The 27,477-nt window shown below is 42.8% G+C and overlaps 1 protein-coding gene across 1 annotated transcript; it reads left to right on the top strand.

The window, feature by feature from the left end:
• On the top strand, positions 1 to 27,413 carry RHOA (ras homolog family member A). The gene is made up of 5 exons (XM_061347067.1): positions 1 to 163; positions 18,950 to 19,107; positions 21,923 to 22,043; positions 25,008 to 25,138; positions 26,135 to 27,413. The coding sequence occupies exons 2-5, from the start codon at positions 18,952 to 18,954 to the stop codon at positions 26,306 to 26,308; spliced, it is 582 nt and encodes a 193-aa protein (XP_061203051.1). The 5' UTR covers positions 1 to 163; positions 18,950 to 18,951; the 3' UTR covers positions 26,309 to 27,413.
• The last annotated feature ends 64 nt before the right edge of the window (positions 27,414 to 27,477 follow it).

The raw sequence follows: 27,477 nt of genomic DNA on the forward strand, positions 1-27,477 counted from the left end.
CGGCGCCGGGCGGGGTCGGTCTGAGGGAGCGCATCGGAGCGCCGCGTCGCGCCGGGCCGGTGAGCGCGCACGCCCCCGCCCCGCCCGTTTCCGTTCGCCACTGCTCGAGCTTAGGCCTTTGGAGCAGGAAGCGGCGGGAGTGAGACCCAGCGCTAGGCCGCAGGTACCGGGGAGGGTTCTTCGCCTACTGGGAGGTGGGTAGTGGGAGGTAGGCAGCTCGCCGGCTTTCTCCCTCTCCCTTCGTGCCACCGCCGCCGCCGGGTGGGGCCTGCCCGCCCCCGCCGGGATCCCGCGCCGTGGCCTGCGGGCAGAGGCGGTCGGGCCCGGCCGAGGCTTTCTCCGCTGCGTCCGGGCGGCATCGCACGCACAAAAGCGGAGGGAGTGTGCGGCGGCCCGGCTGCCCCTCGAGAGCCCCCAGGTTTCCGGGGCCGGTAACGGCGTGTTTTCCGGGCGGCGGGGGAGGGGAGGGCAGAGACGGGCGGGCCGGGGCGCGGCCCTGTAGGCTCCCCCCGGCTGGAGCCGCCTGTGCCGCGGCGGGGATCGCGCTCCGTGCGGAGGCGACAGTAACTGCCGTCCCCGCTCGGCCGCGGGAGTGACACGAGAGGGCACCGGGCGGTGGGGGTGACCCGGCTGACTGGCAGCTTGTTGTGGTGACGTCAGCCGCGCGCGCGGGAGTCGGGCCGTGGCGCTGGGCTACTGCGGAAGCAGCTCCTGGCGCTGGTAACGTCCGAGCCGAGAGCGGGGCAGAAACCGCCCTCGGAGCGCGGCCCGGAACTTCCCGTTCCGTTGGTCTTTACCGATGCGGCCTCCTCAGGCCAGAGGCGCGCGGACAAGCGTGTAGCAAAGAGAGCGGGTTTGGTTCAAAACGAACTCCTGGCGCGACCGGCACCGTGTGGCCTAGCAGCCCCTATGTTAGGCTAAAAATTACCCAGCTTTAAATTAAGCGGTAGCTAAAGATTCTTTGTCGAGAAGTCCATTCAGTCTGCGGCGAGAGGCACCTCGAGACTACTTTGGTAAAAAAAACCATCCAACCACCAAAAACGTGATCTGGAGGTTTACAGAGTTACAGAGGGTCAGGACAAAGCGTTGTCTCTAGTCAGATGATACCTTAACTGCTCTGATATCTCTTTAAGCTTCTCGGCGAGATGTCTGGAACGGGGAGTTGTTTGGTTTTAGTTACTGCCTCATATCCAGCTTTTGTTTCTGTCCCGCTGCAGTTCACCTGCTTGGTGCGGGGAGCCGTTTGTCAGCAGCGGATTCCACCCCCGCTGCATGTGCTGCAGGATTCGGAGGAGGCTAAATTCTAGGTCCTACTTAGGGAATGTTAGGTTTATTTTTGCGGTTCCCCCACCCAGACCTTAGACTAGGTAACAGTTCCAGTGCCTGTGAAATTTTTAAATGGTGTGCTGCTAGCTCAGAAATCTCAAAAAATTAGCTTTATGTGTCCTAAATGTTGTATGGGACTCAAAGTATTAGAGTTTCCAGTGGCTTTATTCGGGGATTTTTTTCAGTAGGGAAACATGAAGTCTCTCCCTGAAAAGATAATTTGTGAAAATACTTTTATGTTGACGGCTCTTCTAATACATTGCTGTGCCTTCTTCCTGTCCTTACCCAGGTTTCCAGCCACAGAGCACTAGTATTTCTGTTTCACATCTGCAGACTAATTCTGGCTCTGATTTGGACTAAGTTTGAATGTTAAAAAAAAAAGAACAATTGCCATTAGCCTTATTTCATTTTAATTAGTTCACTGGAATGTTTCACAGCCTATTCAGCATAAATGCTTGACATAAATGAATTGTAATGGGTTATTTGTATAATTTAACACTGAAATACAGGAGTTTTTAGAAAATAATTTCTCAAGACATAAGAGCACCTTCACACAAGGGGCAAAAGAAATGTGGTCACAGAGCTAAGCTAAGCTGCTCCTGTGTTATCCCGTGTAGTTCACCATACTCCAGCTCTGGCCCACTGCCACAGCAATTGAGCGCCAGAGGCAGGGAGTTCTTTGAGCCAGGAACTGACAGTAAAAATGATCTTAACTGCCACCAGGATGTGGGACCAGCGATGGCTCTTCAGATAAGCAAATTCCAAATAAAACCAATTTGATAGTTTGAGGGCAGCTTGGAAATATCATTGCCCTCTTTTTTTTTTTTTTTTAATGGTAACACTTATTTTCCCTACTTTTTACACTTAAGCTTTTTTTCTCAACATCTTTATGTTGCCCTGAACCCTTTCTGGGGTCCGCTCCACCCTAGAAATTTCCGACCTTGGCTGCTGCCTTCTCACTAGCCTGTTGTATCTCCTTCTTCAGTCTCTCTGCAACATTTTATTCCTTCCTGCTATGATATCATTAGGTTCTTTTCAAGTCCCTACACAGATTCTATCTTCCATGTTTTATGCTAACTTTTAATCTGGCTCATGTGTTATGCCACATGTATGTAATCTGGCCTGTACTGCTCTGTTGTCTTATGATTTGTCTTCAAACGCAGTTTAACTAATATGGAGGAAAAGTTCAGTTGGTGAGTTTGAGGAAGTTAGCATGTCAGTGAAGGTTCACCAGCATACTGTTTAAATCTGAAATTGATCTGTGATGAGTCTGTCCTAGTAAACATGTAATAAGGAGTGAAACCCCATAATACAGAGCAGTGCTGTGGGAAGGAAATGCACCAAATGGCAACAGCTGTCACTCCCACAGTACAGCTATGCAAATGCACACACCTGAATGCAGGATGAAAATCCTCTGCTGCATGCCTGGTGGTGTGATTCCTCTCTTGCAACACTGGATACTACGTATAAATAGCGGGGTAGCTGAGTAGGAAGAGGTAGTTGCTTTTACTTTGGGGATCATCTCAAAAATAGGAACAGATATCCCCAAAGACTGCCTCTGGTTAATTTATTATTGCTTTAAGCCATATTAAACCACTGTTAGGTGCCCGGATGCCTTCTAGCCTTGATGTGATCTCTGTTCTTGCCTCTTTCTGAAGTGTGAACAAAAGCTACCAAAAGCATAATTAGAGTTAATGGAGCAACTCTGCTCTGTTTATGCTCTTTTCTGTCTTTTTCCTATCACCATGTTTTCACCTGAGAATGGCATTTGAGACAGTAAAAGAACTGAAGAATCCATAAACTACCTTTTAATGAAGATATTTCCCATCCCCTGTTGTGTACACCCAGCTAACAGGCAGTCCTTCCTAAATGAGTCATCTAATTAAACTCATCAGGACAAGGTTCACTGTCTTTGACCAGCCTTCATGGCTAAGGTCTCTAGCAGAAGGAACAGAGAGCCACTGGTATACTGAGTGATAACTGGGCAGTACACCCACTAGGGATATGAGGTCTTTCTTTTCTCAAGCTCTGATAGTTGTGGGGTTTTTGATTGCTTCTTTTTTTATTGTTGATTTAATCAGAAGTGGGGCTGAATTCAACTTTCTGCTCAGTTAGTTTGCAGTGCTTTGCAACAGTAAATGGTTCTGTCTCACATGACCCTGTACTGACTGATTGAACTGTGGCATTTGGAGCTGATCACTAGTGTGGATGTGTACAAAGTGATTCCTCCTCATCATCACAGTTTTAAGGAAGGTTGTCTTTGTGTATGTCTGTGGTTTGAAAGAACTATCAGCTTTCCAAATACCAGTTATCTCTGTTTGCATTCTTTGCTAACATTTCAGTTTTCTTACATTTTACACCTGGTGGCTCTTTATTCTTTACTTTCTATCTACTCTATTGAAACTGTGAGAGGAGAAGGTGTCTTAGAGTAGGATCTTGACTTGGTACTGACAGTGAATTGGCTCATTTTTTGACCCTTAGTCCAAAAGCTGTTTGGAAAGGCTGGGTTCCATGTAAACTGCAGCAGAGCCAGGCTTCTGTGCTTGAAATTGGAATGTTATTGGGAAGATTTTAAATTATACTGTGGAATGTTGACAGATGAGAATGAGCATGCAGTTTGGGATAAAGAAAGTATTAGAAATAAGAATACAGCCTTCAGAAAGTTCAAGCCATGAAGTTGACCAGAAGAGTAAATAAGAACATGAATTCTTACAAGTCAAATGAAAAATACAATGATCCACCAGAACTCTAAGCAACATCATATTAATAGAGAAAAATAATATATATATTATTTTTTAAGTACATCAGAATCAAGAAAGGTGCTGGAGTCTGGAGGGCCAATTGATGATGAAAAAGTGAAAAAAAAACTTGATGATGAAGCCATCAATAGAAAGTTAAATGACTTTATATATATTCCTGTTGACTCTGGAGATGTCCAAGGAGGTTCCTATGCCTAAAAAAATTCTCTTTATGTGGAACAGCACTCGTGGAAAGATCTGTCTCTGCTTGAAATTTCAGCAAAGAATTTTTTATAGCTAAGTGATAAATAGTTACAGAATGCCAGGACCAGCTGGTGCTTGCCAGGGGTTCCAAAGGAGACTTGGGCCTGAAGTGACTGAATTGTTAATGGTGCTATGTAACTCCTTAGTACCTTGAAGCCAGAGAAAGAAAAAGATGGCTTTACATGGTAGCAGTTCTTAATGCTAGTTGAGCAGGATATCACAGAGTTCAATGCTTTCTTAAAAAATAAATTATTAAAAAAAAAAAGTAACCAGATGGTCTGACAGCTTAACCATGGGAGAAGGTCAGTGTGGCTTCTGCAAAGAGAAATGGTGCTGCTTAAAACTGCTGGAGATTTTGAATGACTTGACAAGTACAGAGTAAGGAAGTTTGGGACAAGAGAAGAATAGGGGTATGTGTTACACCTATGTTGTTTAACATACTCATAAATGATCTGTTGAGAAAGGTATGAGGTAGTAAGGGAAGAAAAAACAGCTTGCACCTCATCCTTCTGACACTGAAGTACAGGCAGCAAAATCTCAGATTAATTTGTTCATCTGATAAATACAAAGTTGGAGGAAAAAAATATCTTTTTTTTTTATGCACCAGTGGGGTGAAAGTGAATTATTGCTACTTAAGAGGAAGAGCTTGTCATAATTCTGTGACAGTGTGAGTTTAAAACTCAACAGTGCTCATATGAGCATGTGTGCGGGGCTTTGGAGAAAGGAATAAAGAAGGTAACTGCACTGCTCTCAGTTCTGAGCATGCTGATTACTGTGGTTTCGTGTGAAGAAAGATGGACTTTGAGATACAAGGCAACCAGAAAAGCAAAAAAGAGGCTGAGAAGAATGATCAGGGATAAGAAATTGGTTCCATACAAGGGATGGTTAGAAAGATTTGAAGCCTTGAGCTTGGCAAAGATGTGTCTGAGCACAGTCTGGTCTAGATCAAAACTGATGTTGCCGCTCCAGCAGTCTGTATTGAGACTGCAGAATGCAGCACCACAAAGTGCTTTGAATGACAATGATTTATGTGGCTTCAGAATTAAACAGATGAAATCACAGAAGAAAATGCTATCAAATGGGCTGTTGATCACAAAGATTAAAAAAGTTAAGAATACCCCCAAGCTGGAAACAGAAAATACAGAGATATCAATGCGTTTGCTCTTCTTTTACTCTGTCTTAATCAGTTAAGGTACCTTGCATGTGTCAGGCAGGGTGCTGGACTTGAGGGGTGTTTGATTTGAACCAGTACAACTTTAGCAGATGTCTTGGGGTGGGAGAAGGAACCACAGGTGAGAGTGTTAGCTATGGGTACAGAAAGATGGTTGTCTGGTATAGTTGGTGTTCTCTGCTCCATACATGCTTCTGCTGCCAGTTACAGGGCAGCAGTGGGTGCCTAAAGACAGTCTTCTCACCCAGGCAGAACCTGTCTTGTTCAGCGTGTGGGTGTTCCACGTCCCTTTTGACATGCTGGAGGTGTCTGGGAAGAGAGAATTTGAAGGAAAAAAAGCCTGGAACAAATGCAAAGCATTTTGCAGATTTCGCATGAGTGGAGATCCACAGATCTACTATAATTACCTCAATATTAACCCCTAATCTCATTTTGTGCAAAGTAATCTTGGGACTCGGTATTGCATAGGAGAAATGTTCTCTTAAGTCATCATACCTACAGATAACACAGATCTAGTTGGTAGGGGCAAAGTCACAGGGATGTTAAGTGAGGCTGAAGGGACAGCAGTGGCAGCCCCAGAGCCTGAGGACAAAACGCTGCTTTCTGCCCATGTGGCTCCACCTTTACCTTCAGCCTTGGAGAGGGACTTGTCATGGCAGAGTAGGGCAGGGGAGAAATGCTAGAATTAGTCTTTCCTGGGTTCTGAAATTGTTATAATTTCCTAATTCTATAGAAGCAGGGAGGTGAGCAGCACACGGGTGAGCTTTGCAGATAGTAAAGAACAAAGAAAAACTTGTAGTAGACCAGGAGGACCTTTCTAAGTTTGGTGTTTGCGAAACAGGATGCCCGGTGATGATGTTAAGATACTTTTGGTTGCAGTTATTGCTATTTTAGTTTCTAACAATTTTGGCTTGAACAGGCCTAGAAATGGTGTTTCAGGAACCTCCTTTTGTGTCATTTTCCCCCCAATCAAGCATTGAAAGCAAATTCAATAACTTGGAAAGGAAATGAAGATGGCTGTTTTGTTTGCACTTAAAAACAATGCAAGAAAGCCTTACACATGAAATATGAGGAAAGCTGAAACTGAAAGTAGAAAATACAAACCAGAAGCTTAAAAGCATGAAGTGTAACTGAGAGAAAAAGGGGGCTCAAAGAGACTTAAGTTGAAATGCGTTGGAATCAGCAACACCTTGCTCTGTGCCCTGCCTGCTTCTGCTTTGAACCTGGCTCATCCAGAGTGCTCAAGAGTGAACACTCAGGTCCCAGCTTTTCTCACCACTGCTTAGGATCTTGGACAAGTGTCTATAATAATTTTCTTCCTTGGCTGTGTCACTTCCAGATTTTCTTTTTTCCAGTTCAGCCATAGTTCTTCATATGGAGGCTGTTCTGTGGTTTACTCATCCATGTTGCCCTGCTCTGGGTCATTTCCAGTTCCCTTATGGCCTCTTGACGTGGGGAGGATCACAACTGCAGAGTGACGCAGGTGTGCTTGTGGATTCCTACATCAGCTTAATGATTTCTGGTTTGGTCATTTCTTCCTAGTGCTTTAAAATGGATTTTTTTTTTTATTTTTTTTATCTCTTCAGAGTGTTGAGCTTTTGTTTTATAGGATTTAACTATATAACCCTAAAATACTGTTCTCGAGCAACAGTGATCAGTTCCCAGCCGTCATTTCATATAGAAAGTTGAATCTGTTTTTTTGCCTTTTGTATCTCTTCACATTTATCTATTTCAAATGTTAGTTCTTAGATGCAGCATCTGTTAAGGTTCTGAGATTCATCACTGTAAGCCCTTGCCTTTACTACCTGGGCATCTTGGCATCATCAGTAAATTTTGTCACTGCTATTTTTCCTGGCTTTTTCAGGTCATTTAGGAATGTTGGGCTGTTCAGGTTTATTTGATGGTCTTCTGTGAGAGATGAGCATTTCCTTCTGTCTGGTTTCCCCATCTTTTACCACAGACATGGTATTTGTTCTCAGACAACTGCAAGAAAAGTGTAGAGAACAGAATAAGGGGTTATGTGTAACTTTTGTTGACCTCACCAAAGCTGCGAGCAGAAAAGGCCTGTGGCTGATGTTGGAACAATTAGGTTGTCCCCCCAAGTTCCTCAAAATGATTATGCTGTTACATGAGGATCAGCAAGGCCAAGTCAGGTATGGCTCTGCACTCTCTGAGCCTTTCCCAATAATCAATGGTGTGAAACAAGGTTGCGTTCCCGCAACGACCTTATTCACAGTCTTCTTCAGCATGATGCACCAAAGGGCTACGGCAGACCTCGATGAACAAGACGGCATTTATATTCGATATTGTACCGATGGTAGCCTATTCAGTCTAAGGCGACTGAAGGCCCACACTAAGACCCTAAATCATCTTGTCCATGAACTGCTTTTTGCTGATGATGCCGCCCTTGTTGCCCACACAGAAGCAGCTCTGCAGCGTTTAACATCTTGCTTTGCGGAGGTGGCTGAGGTTTTTGGGCTGGAAGTCAGCTAGAAGAAGACAGTAGTCCTCTACCAACCTGCACCACAAGAAGATTATCGCCATCCCCACATTACCATTGGCGAGTCAGAGCTTAAGACAGTTCAGCAGTTCAGCTATCTGGGAAGCATCATTTCCTCGGATGCCCCGATCGACAAAGAGATAGACAACAGAATAGCAAAGGCATATAGAACCTTCGGAAAACTCCATAAAAGAGTCTGGTCCAATAAACACCTGAAGAAAAGTACAAAGATCAGTGTCTATAGAGCCACTGTATTGTCTACTCTTTTATATGGGTCTGAATCATGGGTCATCTAGTGTCATCACCTGCAACTCCTGGAACGCTTTCACCAGCGCTGCCTCCGTACAATTCTAAACATCCATTGGACTGACTATGTGTCTAATGTCACTGTCCTCGAACAGGCAGGGGTCACCAGCATCGAGGCCATATTGCTGAAATTGAAGCTGCGCTGGGCAGGGCACGTCTCTAGAATGAAGGATCACCGCCTCCCCAAGATCGTGTTTTACGGTGAACTTGCCCCCGGTAGCCGCAAGAGAGGTGCCCCAAAGAAGAGATATAAGGACTCCCTGAAACAATACCTTAGCCTTGGCCATATTGACTACCATCAGTGGTCCACCTTGGCCTCCAATCGGGAGACTTGGAGGCACACCATACATAATGCCATTGACTCCTTTGAGAGCTCACGAAGAGCTAGCCTCGAGGAGAAAAGACAAAGCAGAAAGAATCGCGTCCCACCTGTACCACCCAAGGAGACCTTCTGCTGTGCTTTTTGTAGCTGGTTTTGCCTATCCCACATTAGCCTTCTTAGTCATCAGCGTGCTTGTAGTAAGCATGGGTAAAGCCCTTCCCAAATCTTCGTTCGCGAAGTCAAGCCATGAAAAAAAAATGACGTGTTCACAGGGAAATTCCCTGTAATCAGGTGTCTTGATTATCTCTTTGAATGAAATTTAAAAAGATTGAATTATATTGTATGCTTTATGTGGCCAGACTTAGTAACTGACACCTCTGGTTTGATATATCTAAGTTCTGAAGATCTCTGGCCTGAGAATGGAGGGGGGGTTATAGATGTCTTTTTTTTTTTTTTCGGAAAGCTCTTTACATACTGCAGCAGTTTAAGAAGTTTGAAAGAATGTGAATATGTAGTAATAATAAAAAGAAGCAGGACAACCTTAATCATGATAATCCCATCAGACTAAGGCATCAGTCCCAGGTGCAATAATGGAATAAGTAACAAAGTGCTCAGGAAAGAATTACAGCAACATCACTCAGCCTGGACTGGGGGAGACAGAAACAATTAGTGTTCATTGTTTCAGTTTGGTTCTTAAGTAGAGGTGTTCATCTCAGCCCTCAATTAGCACTTGACAGTAATTGCATGTCAATTAGAAATGAAACCAGGACAAAATCAATATGGTTCATATTAAATTTAGTAGAAAGAAGACAGTTTTAAAAGGTGAGTGGAGGCTCAAATGAATCTGTCTCTAGTGAACACGGGCTGTATTTCTTCCCCATCACCTGGAGGAAACGCAAAATACCAGTATGAAGAAATTGGCAGAGGCCATATAAATGAGGAACTGACAAAAAAACGCTCTACTAATGCAGAAAATGTAACTGCTGGCCTTAGATCATTCAGAGACTGTTATCACCTGCCTTAAAGGCAAGATAGCCTGCACTTAAGTTAAAGCAAGGAGTGAAACCACCGAGGAGTGACTGAGCTGCAGCTTGTTTGCACTTGAAACACAGCTCAGGGTGTGGCTCAATGGATATAACAGCACAGCCTTGTCAAAACCATCTGCGCTCCAGCTCCTGGGGCCTAAGTTGTTTGCTTCAGCCCTGGTGCATTTGGGGCTGTGCCTGGATGGTGTGGGATGGGAAGATACACACTGCTGTGCTGCTGGGCTTGCAGGGGCCCTTTCTGGCTGAAGCACTTCATGGTGACACCTCTACCACTTTGTTACTCATGCTACGAGCAGCCAGCTGATAGATCACCCAGCTGCTACTGTCAAAGTTGTAAAGGTATTAAGCTAAAACAGATGTATGCTAGGATGCTACAGTCTGGAAAGTCTTGCTACATGAGCAGCAGAAAGAGGGTGAGTGAGGTAAACTGCTCTCTTTCCGTTTTGGAATTAGAAGGCAGTAAAACAAACTAATAGGGACAACCTTAAATTTGAAGGAAGTGGCTTTACACACAATGTGTAATTAAGCTGTGGGAACTCCTTCCAACAGGATGTTTGTGAGTGCTGGAAGTTTACTGGATTCAAAAAATGTCTGGACAAGCTTATGGAGGAGAAATCTGTTTGAGGTTACCAAATTCATGGGAACCACATCTGACCCAAGAAGCTGCTGAGCTGAAAATGGTTGGAGGCTGGAGAGCATGGAGGGAGAAGCTTCTCATTCCTTTCTCCTTTTCTGCTTCTCTGTAGGAATCCACTCCTAAGCTGAGCCTAAATGCCAGGCGCTGAGGTGGAGGGACTTCAGTCCCAAGGCAATATGCTCATTTTTTTATGTGTGTAAACCTGAAATAAAGGATGGTCTGTGAGTCTCTAGATGTAGGAAATGTAAGTTTAGCTGCAGGGAGAAGTTGGTCCCCTGATTGGTGTCTCTGCTGGAGCTGTTTGTAGGACATGGTGCAGGTGTAGAGGGTTGCACAGGTTGTGGCTCGGGTGTTTAACAAAAGATAGTTTGTGTGTTCTGGAAGTGCTTGGTCATGCTGAGGCATCATGCATGTAAAGCACAGGCGGGTGGGCTGAGCAGGGGAGGAGAGCAAAGCAAAATGGTTTAATCTTTCCTGTGGTAATTAGAAATCAAGAAAATATATCAGAATCCAAAGCCATTTTTGTCTCAGTCAGATAAATTGTATGATACAGGATTTATCCTGAAGAGGAAAGCAAGGGCAGAGGCTGCAATTTGATATGATGAATCCAGCTTTGAGACTTCACATGATATCTCAGATGTACTCTGTCCGCATGACAGCCAACTTGGATCTAGACTGGCTGCCCATTTGGGTGTCCTCAGGATCTTTGCACTGGCAGCCTTTATCCTGGAGGAGGAATCTCGTGCACTATCCCATCCATCATAAAGGCAGCATAAACAACACAGTGTGTGCTTGATTGAAATGCCTTGTGTGCCCATGTCTATTGAACACTGGTTTTGTACTTTCTGATAACACATCAGTCTTTGAGGGTTCACCAGGACTGGCAGCCGATGTTGAGACCTAATGCTGTTAAGCTGCCCCTGCTCCCCATTCTGATGATGTGATACAAAGAGGCTTGAGCTGCTTATTTGTGGAGTTAGCTGAGACCTGGTGAGGTTTATGAGCTGGGGTTATAACACAGCTGTACTTCTCCCAGGTTAAAGCTGCTCTGGAAGTGTACAGCTATGTTTGCAAAGCAGTTTTACCAAACTAGTAAAACTTGTCAGGCTTTAGCATGGTTAACACACAGTTGGAATAAACTGCTAGCAGAAAGCTGAATGCCTGCCTCTCCCTGTTCAAGGACCTTCCTGAAGGACCTATGACCCATGTCCAGTATGTTAATCCTGTGCTGATCTTCTGTATCAGTTTTTCAATTGTACTTCAGTCTTAGAACAGAACATTACTATTTCTCTGTGGATTACCATTTACTGCAGTGTCAGTGGCCTGCCCTGTGCTCTGCCAACTTTGGGAATTTTTTAAAGTGTTAATTTTGTATGTAACCCTCCAAAAACCCTCAGCAGATAGCTTTTTCTTACCAAGTGCTCCCACATAGCACCATAGTTAGAAACAGGTCTATCTTGCTGCAGTACTGGCAAACTGCTTTATGTGCTGGATCCTGCAAGGAATATAAATATAGTTATTTCCCAAAGGCCTTGTTAGCATTGCTTTAAATAATGTGGCTTATCTGTTTGTGAATGCAAGTGTCCACAGGCAAGTTTGCATAGAATTCAGTACATTTCAGTTATTAAAATATGCTTTGTGACTGTCTCCTTTATAGTAGTGACTGCATTCTTAGTTTTAGTGCTTGTATTCCAGTAGCTTGTAATTGAACTGTATTTCTACCCCAGTAACTCCTGATTTCCATTTGTACATTGTACCAAATGTGCGTAACCCCTCTGAGCATGGCATTAATCTGGCTTTACTTTCAGTGCAGCTTCACAGATGAGATCTATTCTGGATATCTTTGGAAATAAAGGCAATAAATCTGTTGTCACTTGCATCATGTTCTTCCAGGGTCTTTAAGAACCCTGTAGCACAAGCATGGATTGTCTCTATGTGATTGAATCACCTTTTTTAATTCTTAGGGTTTGTTTTTTTGTTGTTGTTTTTTTTTTTTTTTTCTCTATGCTTATTGCAGTCCCAAGGCTGTTTGTTACCCATTTTGCAACCTCTGTAAGAGGTGGACTGGTCTCACAGTTTCCTTTACTTCACAACTATTGCTAAATTTAAGAGCATGTCCATCCTGTATGGGTTATGTGGAAAAAGATAGCATGATAGGCTTGTGTATGCTCAAAGGAGCTTGTTTAGAGTAGCATGAATAGCATTTCAGCAGCAAATGTTTCTGACATTTGTCTGTACGTACTTTTAACTAATGAAAAGTGTAGTGGAGAATCCTGGATTCTGCTCTAAAGGAGGGTAGGTTTGAGCAGTTACATCCTTCTGCCATCCTCCTCCTGGCCTGTTTGCTCATCCCCTCCCTATTCTCTGCTCATGGTCTTTGGATCGTTTCCCCCACTCAAATGCTCCGTATTTGACCTCAGTTTCTTCACCTTATACAGGTTCCCTAAGAGCAGACCTATTTGCCTTTGGACTGATGTGCTTTCTACTCCAAACTGTTTTGATAGTTCTCATTTTTTATGCCAGACCTTGCTATGCTAAACAGCCAGAAGAAAGCTGTGGGCAAAGCCTGCTTATCTGTGTTCTCTTCATCACTAGAGTCTTTGCGGAAACTTCCTCTTCCCTGTCAAAACTTGGGACAAAAGTGAGTGAACTTCAGCGGTAAATTCAGGTCCTGGTGCAGAGGCAGTTCTCCCTTCTGGTAGGTAGAGGGCAGGGCTTGACTGGTCGTGCTGGGAGACACCGGAGCAGTGTTTCATCTTCTGGGTCCTCAGCCTTGGCCTTTTCCTGCTGCTGGCCCAGTGCAGGACTGGCTGAATGCAGGGGGAAATGAAGGAAGTGAGAAGAATACCAGGCTGTAACTCACTCAGTAGCAAACTGCTTAAGTACAGAGCAGGAGGAGATCTGACCATCTGACACATGAGGCAACATGAAGTTGATGGTAGTTGATTGGTATTGAAATTAAATCCAGTCAGGATGCCTTTGTGGTGGTAAAAGGCTTTTTTTTCCACTTTATTACTTTCTCCAGGATGAGATTCAGGGTGAGACAGGCAAACCTGGGATGTTTGTTACCAGCTTAACTAACTTCAGATATCCAAGTCAACGGTGTGTCCACAATCCTCACTCGTGCTGTGTGGCCTTGGGATTTGCAGGAGAGGAGGCACTGGAAATGTTGTTCCTTGTAAAAATAAATAGTCTGCTGAAGAGAAGAGGCAAATTCCATGCAGTAAACAATAATACTTGGGGTAGGGGAGTACATTTAAAATGGGGGGGGAAGGGAATATTTTCCCCATTTCTTGTTCTTCTGGAGTATTTTCTGGATTCTTTTAACAAGCAGAGCTTTATGCTGCATGAGTCTGGGAGCATCACTGCACTTGGAAATACCAGCCTCATGTAACAAGGATATTAGTGTGGCAACTTGTCAAACAGGAGTTCCTTGTGTTGTAAGCTCCTGTAATGTTAGTGGGATTGCGCAAGTGATGGCTGAAGCTCTTACAATACCTGTGAAAGGCATTGGCCTAGGTTGAGGAAATGTCATCACTGAATCTCTTCCATTTAGATGAGTCACTCGAGTCATGTTATGAGAGTTTCCACTTTGAATCTAGCAGACTAGCTGGTTTTAAGAATCCTATAAATAAAGAGGTGGGAGGAGTGGTTCATTTAAGAGTAGAAAAAATTGCAGCTCTGTCATCTTGCTGCAGAAGACAGCACAGATTCCCCTAGAAGATCACTGCAGCCATTCTGCTACACTAAGTGGGATAGAATGCTTCTTGCTTCATGTTCTGTGTGCATTGGCAGTGGTGCTGTTCCAGCAGCTTTCTGGAGTTTTGGTCCCTTCCTTCTCTAAACATTGCTTAAAAGGATGAATATGTGGTACTTGTGTTTTGTTACAATTAGGTCATAGTAGCTTGGATTTGGTCTGTTTGCAGTATCCTCTTAGGTAGTTCATATAGTTGGGTTTTTTTACCTCTGAATGTAGACACACTGGTGACAGGCTGTGCTGCAGCAGCTACTAACTTGCATGCAGTGTAAGTACTGTACATATTCAATAAAACTTTTTAGGCTAGCAAAGTACTTTTGGATTTCCAAATCAAAAAGCAAATTTGGTCCAAGGCTTCAGAACACTTGATTAAGAAAACCAGAGCATTCCAAAGTGCAGCAGAAGGACCTGACTGCTGTGAATGCTGTTAGTATTGTCCTTGTGATATGCACCACTAAGCTGTAGCTCCATTCTAAGCAATCTTTTTTTTCCTCTATTTTACTACAGAGGTGTTGCTTTTCTGAGTATTTGCCAGATCTGCCAGTCCCTTCCAGCTCCCCACTGGATAGGAATGTATTTATTTCAGCTAAAAATAATTAGCTGAAAGATGCTGATCTGTACACTGAATCCTGTAAATGAAGACATTATTGTTGTAAATATGCTAATGCGTGGATTATGGGATGCTGTTGCTGTGGCCAGATATCTGCTAACATTTGAAGATCGAATATGGAGGTTGGGACGTTGTAGCACTGCTGAATGATTTCCATACGCATGAAGACCTTCAGTGATACAGACAAGATGAATCTGTTGTAAGAAGAAAGCTAGGTGCAGGCTTAACAGCAGTGCTCCATCCTTGAACGTCCACAGATTGAATAGAAGTGAAGGATATTGTTGTGGCAGCAGGTAAGGATTCAGCCTCACCAGTAGAGGAGAAATCTCAAGTACCAGAAAGCTGAGAAGTTTGTAACCACTAATGTCAGAAAGAAACAAGTGGTTGTGATGTTTCATGACTTACTTCTGAGATGGATGAAGGGATCTGTACAGTGATCAGACCTGACATCCTGAGGTGTCTGTGTCTACCCCGCATTTATATCTGAGCTGTTTCTGAAAATGTGTTGAGGTCCAAAAACAAACTATCCTCAGCCTGTGCTGCATGCCCAGGGCAGTGCTTGAAGTAAGCAAATCAAAAGCAGCTCCTTAGGCTTTAGGTACAAGTGAAAGCTTCAAGGATGTAACTGGTGATCTCTGCATCCTCTACTGAGTTTTATACAGCACATTTCCCCCAAGGATATTATGCAGAACAAATTCTTCTGTGGTAACGCTCTGGAAGTAAAAATATGAGAGTGCCATAGGCCTCTAAAGCTTTTTGTGAGTGTCTTGGAGGGTCCTCTAGAAAGTGGTGATGAGAAAATTTTAATTACCTAGGTAGTTGAAGTATTAGAGGGGACTGATCAAGAGATGTGAGGTGCCCTGAAGACCGTCCTGCAGATAAAATACTGAGCAGGGGAGAGTCTCATGGGGTGAGTCGTAAGCATGGGAAGGAAGTGGCTGAGCATACGCTGCTGAAAGGCACCTGGGTTGACAGAGTGGTTTTCCATGTTGGGTACAAACTCAACAGATTTCAGGAAAGATTCAGGCAGGGAGAGCTTCATGATAGGCTTTTCTCAGGAAAAATATATTGCAAAGATAAAATAAAGTTCTTGAAATATATACATAAAAAAATAAATTCGAGGGTTTGTGTTTTGGGGGAGGGTTGGGTTTTCTTGGGTTTTTGTTGGGGTTTGTGTTGTTTGGATTTTTTTTTTAGGAAAGGGTTTATAGAAAGCACTACTTTCAATGATACTGTTTGGGGGTTTTTTAAAGAATTACAGTTCTCCTGTAGACCTTTGCATTAAGTGTATAGAAGGCCAAAGCATAAAATAAGATTCAACTGGCAAGGAACGCTTAAAAAAGCCTGGAGTAACAGATGTATTTAGGAAGAGTTGATCTGATAATCCACAGAAAAAGACAGTTATCCATAGGTTATGCTGGTCACCTACCCTATGTGCAATTGCAGGTAACACAACTGACCAAGGGCCAGAGCCCCAGCCACCAGCACAGAAGGGCAGAAGAGGAAGGATCCTGAAGAAGGACAGGTTATCCCATCCTGTCATCCACCTGCTTTGTCTCCAGTGTGGTTTCATCAGTGACCTAGATAATTATTACTAAAGTTGGATTTGAGAAAGACTATGGTTAAGGTGGAGGACAGAACTAGAACTGGAAGGTAGAACAGAACATGTCAGCGGAAGGGTAAATAAAAGCATGACAGCAGAATGTTCAGCTGTGTGAATAGGGAGCAACTCACTATGTGGCTGTCCTAAGATAAAAGATCTGGGAGTTATCATGAATTAAAAGGAATTAAAAGATAAATGTATTGACACTGTTGTCTTCTGGGGGGGGGGAGGGAAACACACTTCCAGTATGGAGTTTAAGCAACAGTGTATCCTGGAAGATCAGTAAATAAATTAATCCTTCAGCTCTAGTTAATGTTCCTAGAGCCCCAGGTGAAATACTGGATTCAGCTTTTGGGTTCTGTGCTTTGGTAGATTTGTGCCAATTGGACTGTGCCCAGAAGGGAGCAACAGGGAAGTCTGTGAAATATGGTTTAATAAACTGGAATTATTTTGCCTGAAGAGAAGGCCAAATGAAAGTATGTATTCTCAACTGCACTAGGGAAAGGGCATAAACTATTCTCCTATGCCTGTGAGAAATAGGATAAACAGTAATAGGCTTATATTACATCAGAAAAGGTTGAGGGTACACACTGGGGGATATTTTCTCATAATAAATATTGTGGTGCACAGGAGTTGACAGCTTCAGAGGTTTTGTAGGACATTACAGTTTTGAAAGGCAGATTAGATGAAGCTGACAGTAGGTAGAACTTGTAAGTAGTTGATCCTAACTTGGTACAGAGGACAGGTGATTTCCAGGTCTGTAAAAATCAAATACTACCATTGCTAGAAAGTATTCAAACTCATCTAAAATCACTGAAAAAAAACCCCTTTTTAAAGCTTGGATCACTTTAAACCTTCCACAAATACAAAAATAACCCCAAACCCCTAAGGTGAGTAACTGGAATTGCACACATGTATATTCACAAGGTGAAATAAGCTCACTTTAGATATAGATTTGGATTACTTGAGCAGTTTTGTCTGACAAAGCTATGTGATACAAGTCCTTGAATCCATGCAGCTTGATGGGCTAAAATGGTCCTTCTCTGTTTGCCCCTGGAACAGAAGTACAGAATCTCTGTAATATCCACTGCTTCTTCACTCCCTAATAGTACTAATGTTGCTTTCAGATGGTTGGTTTTACCTTTTTATTTAATTTCGTAAGGCAAAAGAAGAGGTACAAAGGAGAAAATTTTTTTTTTTTTTGTCTTAATTCTCTTCTGTGCTTTCTTGAGCTGTTCTGCCCTTGCCAGCAGCACCAGTCATCTTCATAGAGCTTTGTACTGGGATTGTCATGGCAAAAGTTAACTCAGAGGGGTGCTCCCTCTATAGTATTTTGGTCATGCAATAATAGGTATTATGGTGGCACTGCTCCATTTCCAAGAAGCTTCATGGGATGACTAAGCAACTTTCCCTGGAGTGGTTTTATGTTATGGTGAAGAAAGTAGTTATGGTTCTGTCTTCATTCCAGTCTCTTCTAGCCAGGTTACTCCCTAAATCTCTGTCTTGTTCCTGCATTGGTCACAAATAAATGCTTAGGGAAAAGAAAGAAGAGAGCAGGCACATATATAGTGCTTCCCAAAGTACTCTCTCAGCCTCAAAGTCCTTTTACTGTGGAGATTTTCTAAGGCAGATGTGGTCTTTTCGTTCTTTAATTCACATGGGAAGCTTCTCCCATGTACTTGCCCAGTCCTCTTTAGGCCTGTGTAAGTTTCTTGTGTCCGTAACATCCTCTTGTTGGAGTTCTCAAGGCCCATTGCCTTCTGGTGGGTTTGATCCCTTTTCTGCTGTCTTTGTACCACACCTGTCGCATTCCATTTGTGGGGAATGAAGATGAACAGTCCGTCCCTGTCCACACTACTTGGGTGACTTGTGACTATAGTAAATTGCCAAATCCATCACAATCATCTCCTCCAGTCTCACGCTGACTCCGGACTTCCGTTGAAACTTCTCAGCTTTTGTACCGTCTTTCCGAGGACAAAGTTGCATGTGAGCCAGCCATGGCTTCTGGTACAATACACTGAACAGCAGGTATGTGTGTGGAGCACCATGGTGGTGTCTCTCTCCGTGTCTCCCTTTACTTAATGTAAGCTGACAGCAGGCTGTATTAAGCTTGTAATAGCGTGTCCTGGAAAGCAGGTTGGGGAGTGGCATGTGGCCTTCCAAATCCTTTGCAATGTGGTAGTTGTAATTTGAGGAACAGGCTGGTTACCTTGAAATCCTTCTGTTGGTACTCTGACATGGCAGCAAATGCTCCTCAGTCCAGCTCGCTGGCACTCTATAGTTAAGACAACTCAGCATGGCAAAAAAATGTTACTGCCTTTGAATTGAAGCAGTTTTCACCTTTTCATTAGGTGCTCCTGGACAGTGCTGCTTGCTCACTTGCTGTCTCAGGGTGTTCCTATCTCAACCTTTAGAATAGTTCAAGAAATGTAAAGCCAAGCTGGTCTCCTCTCCTATTATTTTTGCACCCTGTGGTTCACCAGTGTGTTGACAAGTGCTGGGGAATGTTTCTCTCAGCAGATGAGAATCTGAACTCACATGGTTTCAAACACCTGTGTGAGTGTCTCTAATGGACATGTTGACCCAATTTGAAAGTTCTTATTAATTGAAAGTTTAGTGGTTCTTTATTATTAGCATCTCAGTTAATGAGTTGTCGTTTTATTTTTCAGCTATGGCAGCCATTCGAAAAAAGCTGGTTATAGTGGGAGATGGTGCGTGTGGGAAGACCTGTCTGCTGATTGTGTTTAGCAAAGACCAGTTCCCTGAAGTGTATGTTCCCACTGTCTTTGAAAACTACGTAGCAGATATTGAAGTGGATGGAAAGCAGGTATGTGCACACTGCTGTGACAGCCATAATGAGCGTGCCTTTATCCAGAATAGCATGCACATCTCCACTTCTTTAGTAAGTGGTTAATGCAAATGTTTTGTGCTTGTATTGTAAATATATTTTTAAATATTAAGCATGTTCCTGTGGAAAAACATACTGGCCTTTCTAGAACCTGCTCATACTTAGTGTCTGCTTAACAACCTATTTCTAACCTTACACAAGTTGAGATTCTAAAAAAACATAGTTATTCCAACTTAAATGTTGCAGTAGGTGGGAGGGGATGGAGCAATTCAAAGACATGCCTACATGCTGAGGACATAGAGCTACCAGCTTTTGGAGTTGTGTAGTGGAGTCCCTGTTTTGATAAGGACCTGGTGTTGTGATTAACAAAGACTAGTTTCTGGAGAGAGTCTTATTTTCATACCCACTCCTGGCAACGTGCTGAATCCTCTTCAGAGCAGATGACTGACAGGCTTCAAAAGGATTTGATTTTTGTAGTGCACGTCACCATCATCTGTCCTACTTGTCTGAAGGAATGCAATTTTTAGCAGCCAAGCATGCCCACGGCTCACTGAGCTTTGTTTTCAGTTGCTACTTCAGTAAATTAACCATTAAAATACTTCATTCTAGTTTTAAATATTTTGAAAATCAGTTTTCAATGTGTGTGACCTCTTGAGTCCTTTTGTTTCCCAAACAAGCAAACATACCAGGCACCTGCTGTGAGAGGCAGCTTTCAGAAGGCTGCTCTCTGAACACAGGGTTGGTTGCCTTCTGCATTTATGTCACACAAGGGAGTTCATGTCACACAAGGGAGTTCATGGTGCGTAAAACTGTCACTTGCCATAATATTCCGGAAGCACACAAAGCATACACTTTGCATCTTGAAAGCTCAACTATTTTCAAATCCTTTTAAGCAGCATGTGTCTGGTTTGTTACTGCAGCCACAGAGAGCTGACCTCAGTGCCATGGGTCCTCATGTCAAGTATGCAGCAGCTTCTGATGCTTACAATGCTGAGCTCCCCTGTTTCACCTCTTCCTGGGACATGTGCCTTTGCTCTGGGCTCAGGTGCAGTCAGAACATTGTCAGTCATTCTAGTTCAGATGCAGTGACATTGAAACTGCTCTATTTTGATCCCCATATGAACAAAACTTGGAGCTAGTTTTGGGCTTATATTAAAATTGGTTTCCTCCTGTTACAGGCATAGATTATTTGTGGGTTTAATCATGATAGTTCATGCCATTTGAGTCTAAAAAGAGCTTTTATCTCCTGTGATACAAATAAAGCTTACTTTGAGACTAGTATTAGAACATGTTTTCCCCTCAAGTGACAGCTTCTGCAGTTTCTATATTGTATCTTAGACTCTAAAGTCTAGTGTTTAAAATATGTCCAATATTCATTTCTCTCTCTTATCACCTACTCAAACTTCCTTATTCCCTTCTGCCTGAATCTCTGCATCTCTACATGGATGATCAGGGAGTCATGGCCTATCAGCTGTATGCAGGCAGTATCTAAACACAACTTGCATAAGCAGCTTCAGCAAAGCATTTTCTGTGGTGGAAATGTCCACCTATTTTTGTGTAATTAGAAGATATATTTTATCCAAGCACTTTGTCTTCAGAAAACTTGATAACAGGAAGTTTGTAGGAGATCAGTGCTTAAGACTATTGTTTAGCAGTCACTTAAACTCTCTTTTCCCAAAAAATCATCACCAGAAATGTTCAAAAGCCATGTGAAGACAAACCAGTGATGGTATAAGATGTGGGGGGTTTAGGTGGAGCAAAGGAGCTGATTCCAGTGTCACGTGAGGGAACCCTCAACAGACATTTCTGTAAAAAATACGAATATTTGCTACAAAATTCACATTCACAAATCCAGAGGTGACTCTGAGAGGAGTATTTCTGAGTGAAGTACAGAATAATTGTTTCGTATGTGCATGTAACTAAGGCTTTGTTTTTCAGATTTAACTGAACAGTTTTATTGCATACCCAAGCTCACATTCGGGTTCCATTTCTGTCTTTATCAGAGCTGCTGTGGACTTTTTTGCTGAAATTTTTGTACATGAGAGTTTAAAGAAGCAGCCCACTCTGTTGCAAAGGCAGAGACGCATCAGGAAACCTCAAGCAAGAGTATGCCTGAAGATGTTGATTACAGTTTTGTTTAATTTCTTAGTTTAAACATTGATTATTCCTTCTTCAGTTTTAAATGGGTATTTTCCTCTAGCTCCACCATAAGCAGAAATACTGAAAACGTCAGCTACTTTATTCAGTTTCTAGTAACAAGAAGCTTTGCACACAAGTCAGGTTTATTTCAAAGTAAATAGCAAGAGTAAATTTCTGCTGTGGTGGAGTTTTAATGGTTTTGTGCACAAATAAGTACAATCCTGACATTTCTTAGTACAGGTTCCAGCTGTAAACCAATTAAAAATGTGCATGATCCTAAAAAGTATATACTTAAGAGGGTCCAGTTTCACTGAAAACTGGTATTCCTGGAATGTTTATCAGAGAGATGTCCAGCCCTTTGGAGCAAATTCCCTTAGATTCTTCTGTCTTGCTTTTTTTGCTGGTGGCTTTTGTGTCTTTTCAGAGAACGGACGCTGGTCATGGATATAAAGAAAAGTCTCATAAGGTGCATAAATTGATTTCTGGAGTTATGGAACATAAAATTTCAAACAGTTCCTCTGTCCAAGCAGTTTGTCTTGCAGTTTCCTCCTTTCAAGTGGTGTTGACTGAAATATTTTATCCATTCCTCTTTGCTTACTGGCTTCTGAATCAAAACTTCCCTGATCTGGGTAACTGCCTTATTTTCCTTCTGCAGGTTGAGTTGGCTCTGTGGGATACAGCAGGACAAGAAGACTATGATCGACTTAGACCGCTTTCTTATCCGGATACTGATGTTATACTTATGTGTTTTTCAATTGATAGTCCTGATAGTTTAGGTAAGTAGAGCACAAACTGAATCAGAAGCACCTCTCTGTGTTGCTGTACTCCCTTTGGAAATTGTCCTGCAAAATGTATTTTTGGGTCTAATGCTTGAGAGCTCTCCTAGTTTCAGAATGTTATACTGGTTTGAACGTATAATTTTCAGATATTAAGATCTTAAAGGAATCTGTATTCTTCAAACATGCTAAGTGGCATTTTGAAAGCCTCAGCAGCCCACTGTTTACCCGGGGCTATGCTGTGTCATTTGAGCAACACATAGCAGGAAGGCAGCTCCCTGCCCTAGATCAGCAGCCCCAACTCAGCAGTGTGGTCTGGTGGGTCAGGGCAGGATGCTGGTGTGCTCATCCTATGGGCAGTGCTGCCTGGGTGACCCCAAGGAAAGAGGAAGGCTGTAGTTGCACTCTGCTGTCTGGGAACCCTACAAGTACATCAGGTGTCCACTGAGTGGCATGGCCCACACAAGTTTTAGTTTATTTTATGGTGGGGTTTGTTTGTTGGTTTGTTTGTTTGTTTTGTAAGTTCTCCTTGGAATTGCAGGTTCGTACACACTCAGGACCACACTATATCCATGGAAATAGAGCAACTTCCTTTCTGTGTGTATGGAAAAGCTAGCTTTGTGCTTTCATACCTTTCCTCTCTCCCCCATATATTCCAGAGATTGAAACACTCTGAATGCCAAATAACCTAGGGGTTTTTGCTCTCCCCTTGGTGACTTAAAGACATAGGCTTAGAAGTATATTGGAGGGAACTCTCTCACACGTGGAAATTAGCAGTGGCTGGAGATCTGTACTCTCCTAGTCAGCTTTACAGTGACTGACATGTGCTTGTCATGGAGAAAAAAGAGTTGCCTGATTTAAGATTTCTGAGCTCCAGAAACATGTTTCAAAAACCTGTCTATTAGATGATCTGCTCTTCTGTGTGCAATCCAAGACCGGAATCTTCACTGATTGATGTATAAATCCGATGTGTAGATACCAATGTATTTGATCTGACAAAGACTTTCTGAAGAGGGTAAGGAGCAGGAGATAGAGATATTCTCATCTCTAAGACTCTGGAACTTTGATTTCTGTCCCTTTCAAATGGTAATTACTACATCCAGGGTGGCCTGCTAAACACATACACCAGGTGGCACTTCCTTGAAATTCTGTAAAAATTCCCGTATCTACTTCTTGACAGTGAGAGGCTTCTTATGAGAATGCAGATACTGTTAAGGTAGATCTTTAGGCATGTGGATTCTGTGTGTGTTTATGACCAGCTGTATTTGGACAAGAATCTTCTTTACAGTGATTGACTGGTACTGATCTGTCTTATGGATGACCACTGCGTCCCATAGTTGTCTTAGGAAGAAATGAGACAAAAAGGATCCAGGAAGCACAGAAATGCAGTTAGTGGAAGGATTAGTCCTGCATGCAGCTATCACAGTGGCTGAAAAATACCATTCCTGCAACAATTCACAGAGTTTGAGTAAATGAGCAAACACAATATTCCTTAAGATTGTTACAGTGATATTACAGCTTGATTGGGGTAGTGTGTGATAGCTTCTCTTTCTCGTTCCTTACTTTGCCTTCGAAGGGCAGCAGCAGTTGAACAGGCAGCTGGGTGTGAAACACTCTAGAAAAACCATTGTTGGCTTGGTATCTAGTCCTTCTCTCTCTCTTCACCACCTAATCCTGTGTTTGGAAACATCTTTTGGGAACATCTTTCACTTTCACTGTGCCTCTAGAACAACTGGAGGTTCAGTGGGCAGCAGTGCTGTGGTCCTACCTGGGGTGGCTGTGAACAGCCACGCACAAGGTGTGAGCTGTGCTCACTTCCACTGCATGTGCTGCTTCCCTGGCTGCTGGAGAGCAAATTGACTGGCTGCTCTGGGAACAAGATGGCTCACTGAACCCTGGAGGCAGGGAGAGAGGGTTAATTAAGCCAGGTCTGATTTTGGGTGGTTTTTGACTCATTCTCATCCCTTCCTGCTTGCCATTATCAGTACCTGTGTCCCTGGGGGCAGTGGAGGGAGCAGTGACATGCCAGATTTGCTGCACCTAGAGGCAGGCACCCCCTGAATACTCCAGGTGCAGCTGCAGAACCACTCTTGTGGCTGTAGACAAAAACTGGCTTCAAAATGCCTGTCTGGGGGGTTCTTTCAAGCAATAAAACAATACCATAATAGTGAATGTCTCTTCAAAAGCTGAATGGAATTCTGTGGAGATAAAAAGGGATTATATATCCTGCAGGTACCTTCACCAGGAAATTTCTGATGTCTGAGAGCTTCTGAAAGCAAAGCTGAATGTTTTGGACTGTTTAGCACTTCTACAGAAAAATTATGAAGGTTTTGCTTTCAAAAGCCCTCCAGTCTTCCATTTGCAGTTCCATTTAAAAAAAAACGTTATGCAGGGTATTTTTGTCAGGAGGAAGAAGTTTCTTATATATGAGCAAATTCATTTGCTGCAGGTAGGGAGAAGTGGCATATCTGCAAGTGACTTACAGAGTCTTTGTGCATCTGTGATGAGTGTAGAGAACATTAATGCTACAGCTAATGGGAGAGTTTGGATTGATTGTTTGATGTTGCTTTATAAAAGGAAGAAGTAGTGTAAAAACTGATGCTTCTGGGTTGTGCCCATCTTTAGCTTCTGGAGATAAATGTTTCCCTTGAAGCAAAACATTCTGTAACTTTCTACTTCAGGATTCTGCATGCTGTTCTTTGAAGTTCCTTATGCTAACCCTTGTCAAATAGCTACTGAGAGATGTGAGAAGCCAAGAGGTTAGGTGTCCTTCAGCCTTCAAATTACCTTAGCTAGACAGGCTTGTCATCTTTGGCAATACCAGAACAGTTCTATTGGATTCCCAAATTAAGAGTAAAGGGCGTTAGTGTGGATTATCAGGTTCAAACCCCTCAGGCAGCAGCTTTACAATAAAACCCCTCCCCAGAAGTGGGGGTTAGTACAGTCATACTTCTGTTTTTTCAGAAAACATCCCAGAGAAGTGGACCCCGGAGGTGAAGCATTTCTGCCCCAACGTGCCTATCATCTTGGTAGGAAACAAGAAGGACCTGAGGAATGACGAGCACACAAGACGAGAGCTGGCCAAAATGAAGCAGGCAGGTTCTTTTCCTTCCAATAAATGAAGGAAGTGTGTAGTGGTTGTGCCAGAGCATTAAATAGGCCTCCATGGCTGGCTGCCAGCTTCCAGTGGGCTGCATAATGAGCACTTACCATGACAGAAAACAGAAAATAGATATCATAGTCTTTGAGTGTTTCTTTTTTCGTATTTGGAGATACAACTTTTAGAAAAAAGGAATTCTCAACAATACAAATGGCTATATTGGGTTACCAACAGTCAGCTGCTCTCCATGGTGGAGAGCTGCATCCCTGAGGTAGAAAGGAATTAATGAGGAGACATCGACACACTAAGTGTGTAAAGAACTCTCCTGTGTAAAGAACAACTTGAGATGTTAATTAATTTTTGTATGTTTGGAATGTGAAAGGGAACAGTTTTATTGGTAGGTGTTCTGAGGTGGTAACTACAGATGCTGTAGCTCGTTCCTGAGCCCATCACTAGGTTTCATTTTCAGATTGAGTCTGAAGCTTCCAGCCCAGGTTTGAGACTGCAGATATTCTGCCCTATCCTGGAATATTTACTGCTTTTGCATGCTTGTTTTTATACAAAGGCTGAGGCATTAATTTGGGAATTTGTCCATAGGCTTTTGTGAAAGTTGTAACAAGGAGTTGCGTGTTTCCTCAGAAATAAACAGTTGTTTGATCCAGTTTCAAAGAACCTTGCAGCATTCAAGCTCAGAGGTGTTAGAACACTGATGGTGTCCTCAGGGAGTGGATGCAGTACACAAACACACACCTGTCTGTGTAATCCAGGCTGAGGTGCACACTGCGTCTTGAGAAAATAAACAGATTTTACTATAAATCTGCTTTTATTATTTAAAGGATCACTGTCAGGGGAGTAATTAATTATTAATTAACCAATTAATTATATACATTTAATCCAGAAATGCCTTTGTAGGGAATCTAGGTGGGAAAAAGACCGGTGCACGTTAGCATCGTTTTGGCTTGTTCTCACCCATGCTTTTGTGCTGTTACAGGAGCCTGTCAAACCCGAAGAAGGAAGAGATATGGCAAACCGCATTGGTGCTTTTGGGTATATGGAGTGTTCGGCAAAGACCAAAGACGGTGTGAGGGAGGTTTTTGAAATGGCCACTAGAGCTGCTTTGCAAGCCCGGCGTGGCAAGAAAAAGTCCGGGTGCCTTCTCTTATAAAGTGTGGCCAGAGGAAGATGGCCAAAGCAGCACCCTGCACTTGAGTAATTTTGAAGTGCTGTTTATTAATCTTAGTGTATGATTACTGGCCTTTTTCATTATCTATAATTTACTTAAGAGATTTAAAAATCGAGTCATCTTGCTACCAGTATTTAGAAGCCAACCATGATTTTTATAACAATCTGCATCAAATTCATCTGTGCACCCAAGGTTAACCTCAACATTCCTCTAACAAACCTTTTCTGCACTCACAGGATATGCCAGGCGCTAATTGAAGACAATTCTCTCTCTCTCCTTTCTTCTCTCTAGAAAGAGAAAAAGCTGTCAACACAGAGGATTGGTTTGTAACTACTTTATAACTAACGTCCTATGCTAATTGAGTAAAACAGTTACATGGCTGTTTGTGGAATCAAGTGTAGCTTCAGTGCTATCACATTTAGGAAGATCTGGTTTTCATGGCTCAGTGGTGTAAAACATTAGTTTGAAAATGTGATCACTCTGAAATGACTAAGTCCCATTCAGCTACGGAAAAGTGAGGGTTCTGTGGTTTCATGTTAGTTACCTTTTAGTTACTGTGTAATTAGTGCCAGTTTAAATGTATGTTACCAAAAATAAATCTATTTACCCCAGCTTAGATGTAGTATTTTTTGTATAATTGGATTTCCTAATACTGTTACTTGTAACCTCTGCGTTAAGGTGTTCTGGGTTTTTTAAGAAACTGTATTTGAAAATAAAGTCCGATGGAAAGCAGCTGATCCTCTTCCCCTGTTCATTTATAAGAGTCTGACCCATGTGAATGGTTTGAGTGGTCTGCACACCCAGGAGGAGTTTTTTCCATGACGTGCCGTAGGGATGAGAAAAGACAGCCTGCTCACACTCAAAGCTTCTGAACTGTTCAGTTGCCTTAAGTTCATTGCTGAACCCAGTTTCAAAACTAAAAAAAAAACACCAACAAATGAAACTTTTTGTGTAAGTTTGGTTACCATGTAGCGATCAGACTCCTAACCTGTGAACTTCTTGCTGTTCTGCGGCCAGCTAAACTCTTTCTGTATTTTCATTTTTCCAACAACTAATAGAATAAAGGCAGTTTTCTAAGCTCCCTGTATCCTGGTGTCTGTATTCCTCACTCTGGCTTTCTGGCCCAGCATTTGACAGCCTCAGGCAGAAAT

This window comes from Neopsephotus bourkii, unplaced genomic scaffold, assembly GCF_033783945.1.
Source record: "Neopsephotus bourkii isolate Nb327-2 ecotype Australia unplaced genomic scaffold, CSIRO-AGI_Nbou_v1 NB_284, whole genome shotgun sequence".
NCBI lineage: Eukaryota > Metazoa > Chordata > Aves > Psittaciformes > Psittacidae > Neopsephotus > Neopsephotus bourkii.